A 2,099-nucleotide genomic window follows, 5' to 3' on the forward strand; every position below is an offset into this window, starting at 1 on the left:
TATCATTATCATGCCTTTATAATTTCTTGTGTGCATGTGGGCATGCTCACATACACATGCATAACCAATGAATTCGTTTACACTTTATTGAAAACAAATGGAAGCAATCAAATGCAAATTCCCTTAACTTCTTGCACTCTTGACCTTCCCTCCTAGACATAGAATAGACAAAGTGCCTCTGCTCCTACCTAAGTCCTTTTCATCTAGATTTAATGCTCTATTTCTCAAGTAATTCACTCCTGAAATTTTTTTCTCCATATTTCTCTAATATCAGCAAACTTTCCTTTTCAAATGTATCACTCTGAACCACATAAAAATACTCTAGCTCAAAAACAGATTATAATAAAAAATAATAACATAGTTGATTTAAAACATCAATGGTACAATGATGACCAGGAAGTGAGCTTTTAAATATCTGAATGTGCATTGTGAGACAGTAATGAAAAAACATTTATGCAGAATAAGATCTAGGTGCTGGGGTAACTGAGAGGCATTAAAGGACTTTTGATGGATCTTCTTTTTTTTGTTTTCCAGAGAGAACACTTCTCTATATGGCAATGAAAAACTACAGTGCTGTCAGTGAGTTCATTCTCCTTGGACTATCTATTGACCCCCACACTCAGGCTGTACTCTTTGTGCTGTTCCTTCTGATTTACCTCCTCACTCTGATGGGAAATTTCTTAATGCTGCTGATGATTAGGGCTGATTTTCACCTCCACACACCCATGTACTTCTTTTTGAGATGACTCTCCTTTCTGGACCTTTGCCACTCATCCGTCACAGTCCCCAAGATGCTGGAAAATGTACTTTCTGAAAGTAAAACCATCTTTGTAGAGAGCTGCCTGGCTCAGGCCTTCTTTGTGTTTGCCACCGGGGGCACTGAGGCATGTCTGCTGGCTGTGATGGCCTATGACCGCTATGTAGCCATCAGCTCCCCTCTGCTCTATAGCCAGGTGATGAACAACCAGCTCTGTATTGGGCTGATGTGGGGCTCCTGGAGCCTGGCCTTTGTTGATGCTCTCATCAATATCCTCCTGGCTGTCAATTTAGACTATTGTGAGGACCAAACTATTCCCCACTTCAGCTGCGAGCTGTCTTTCTTCCATCTTTCTTGCTTTGATACCTCCACCAGTTTCACACTCCTGCTCTGCTCTTCTGTCTTGCATCTCTTTGGAACTTTCATTATGATTGTTTCTTCCTATGCCCGCATTGTCTGCACTATCCTAAGCATCAGCTCCACCTCAGGCAGAAGCAAGGCCTTCTCTACCTGCTCTTCTCACCTCACTACTATTATTTTGTTCTACGGCTCAGGTTTCCTCAGCTATTACTTGCCAACCTCAGGCTCCACTCTGGAGATGATCTTCTCCTTGCAGTACAGTGTGATTACTCCCATGCTGAATCCCCTCATATATAGCCTACAGAACAAAGAGTTGAAGGCAGCTATGGGAAGAATGTTTAGAAAATATTTTCATTCTCTCTTGCAGTATACACAAAATGATAATGAAAGAGGAGCTGAACTATTGCGCTACATGATCAAACAATGGACTTTAAGGAGAGTTTCTTGATTGTCCACGCTGCCAGATATTACAGGTAACATAGTGGCATTTATTTCCTTGGAAATACTTCTGAAAAGGACAGAAAGCTCTTATCTTAGGGTGATTCAGGTTCAGTCTTATTTGGAAAAGGAGAAATGAATCAGATAACCCTCTTTTTCAAGGGATCATTTTGTTAAAATGTTGATTTATTATTCATATTATGTGGACATCTATTGCTATTGTTGCTTATTACTTCTTCATGCTTCTTCATATAATTACACTTCAAGTCCATAGGAAGACTGATTTTCTCAAATTTACACGTCCATAAAGTGAGGTGATCCTATAACCCATGATAGACTAACCATTCTACCCTTTCTCCCGACAGTGCATTGAGGCAAGGTGTGAAATGAAGACCCAAGTGAGGTTATTTAGAATCCTTCTCTAGGAGATTCAAATATTGAGCAGGAAGAAACAACAACAACAGCAACAAAAAACCCATCATTCAGAATAAAGTCAATCTGACTGTAGTGCCTAAAGAGACCATGAAACCCTGTTCCCCTGGCA

At 40.3% G+C, this 2,099-nt stretch overlaps 1 protein-coding gene across 1 annotated transcript; it reads left to right on the top strand.

Moving 5' to 3' along the window:
* Positions 1 to 551: 551 nt before the first annotated feature.
* Positions 552 to 1,565, top strand: LOC103002470 (olfactory receptor 8S1-like). The gene is given in 1 exon segment (XM_028165808.2): positions 552 to 1,565. A coding segment is annotated over 1 exon segment (1,014 nt).
* The last annotated feature ends 534 nt before the right edge of the window (positions 1,566 to 2,099 follow it).

This window comes from Balaenoptera acutorostrata, chromosome 11 (assembly GCF_949987535.1).
Source record: "Balaenoptera acutorostrata chromosome 11, mBalAcu1.1, whole genome shotgun sequence".
NCBI lineage: Eukaryota > Metazoa > Chordata > Mammalia > Artiodactyla > Balaenopteridae > Balaenoptera > Balaenoptera acutorostrata.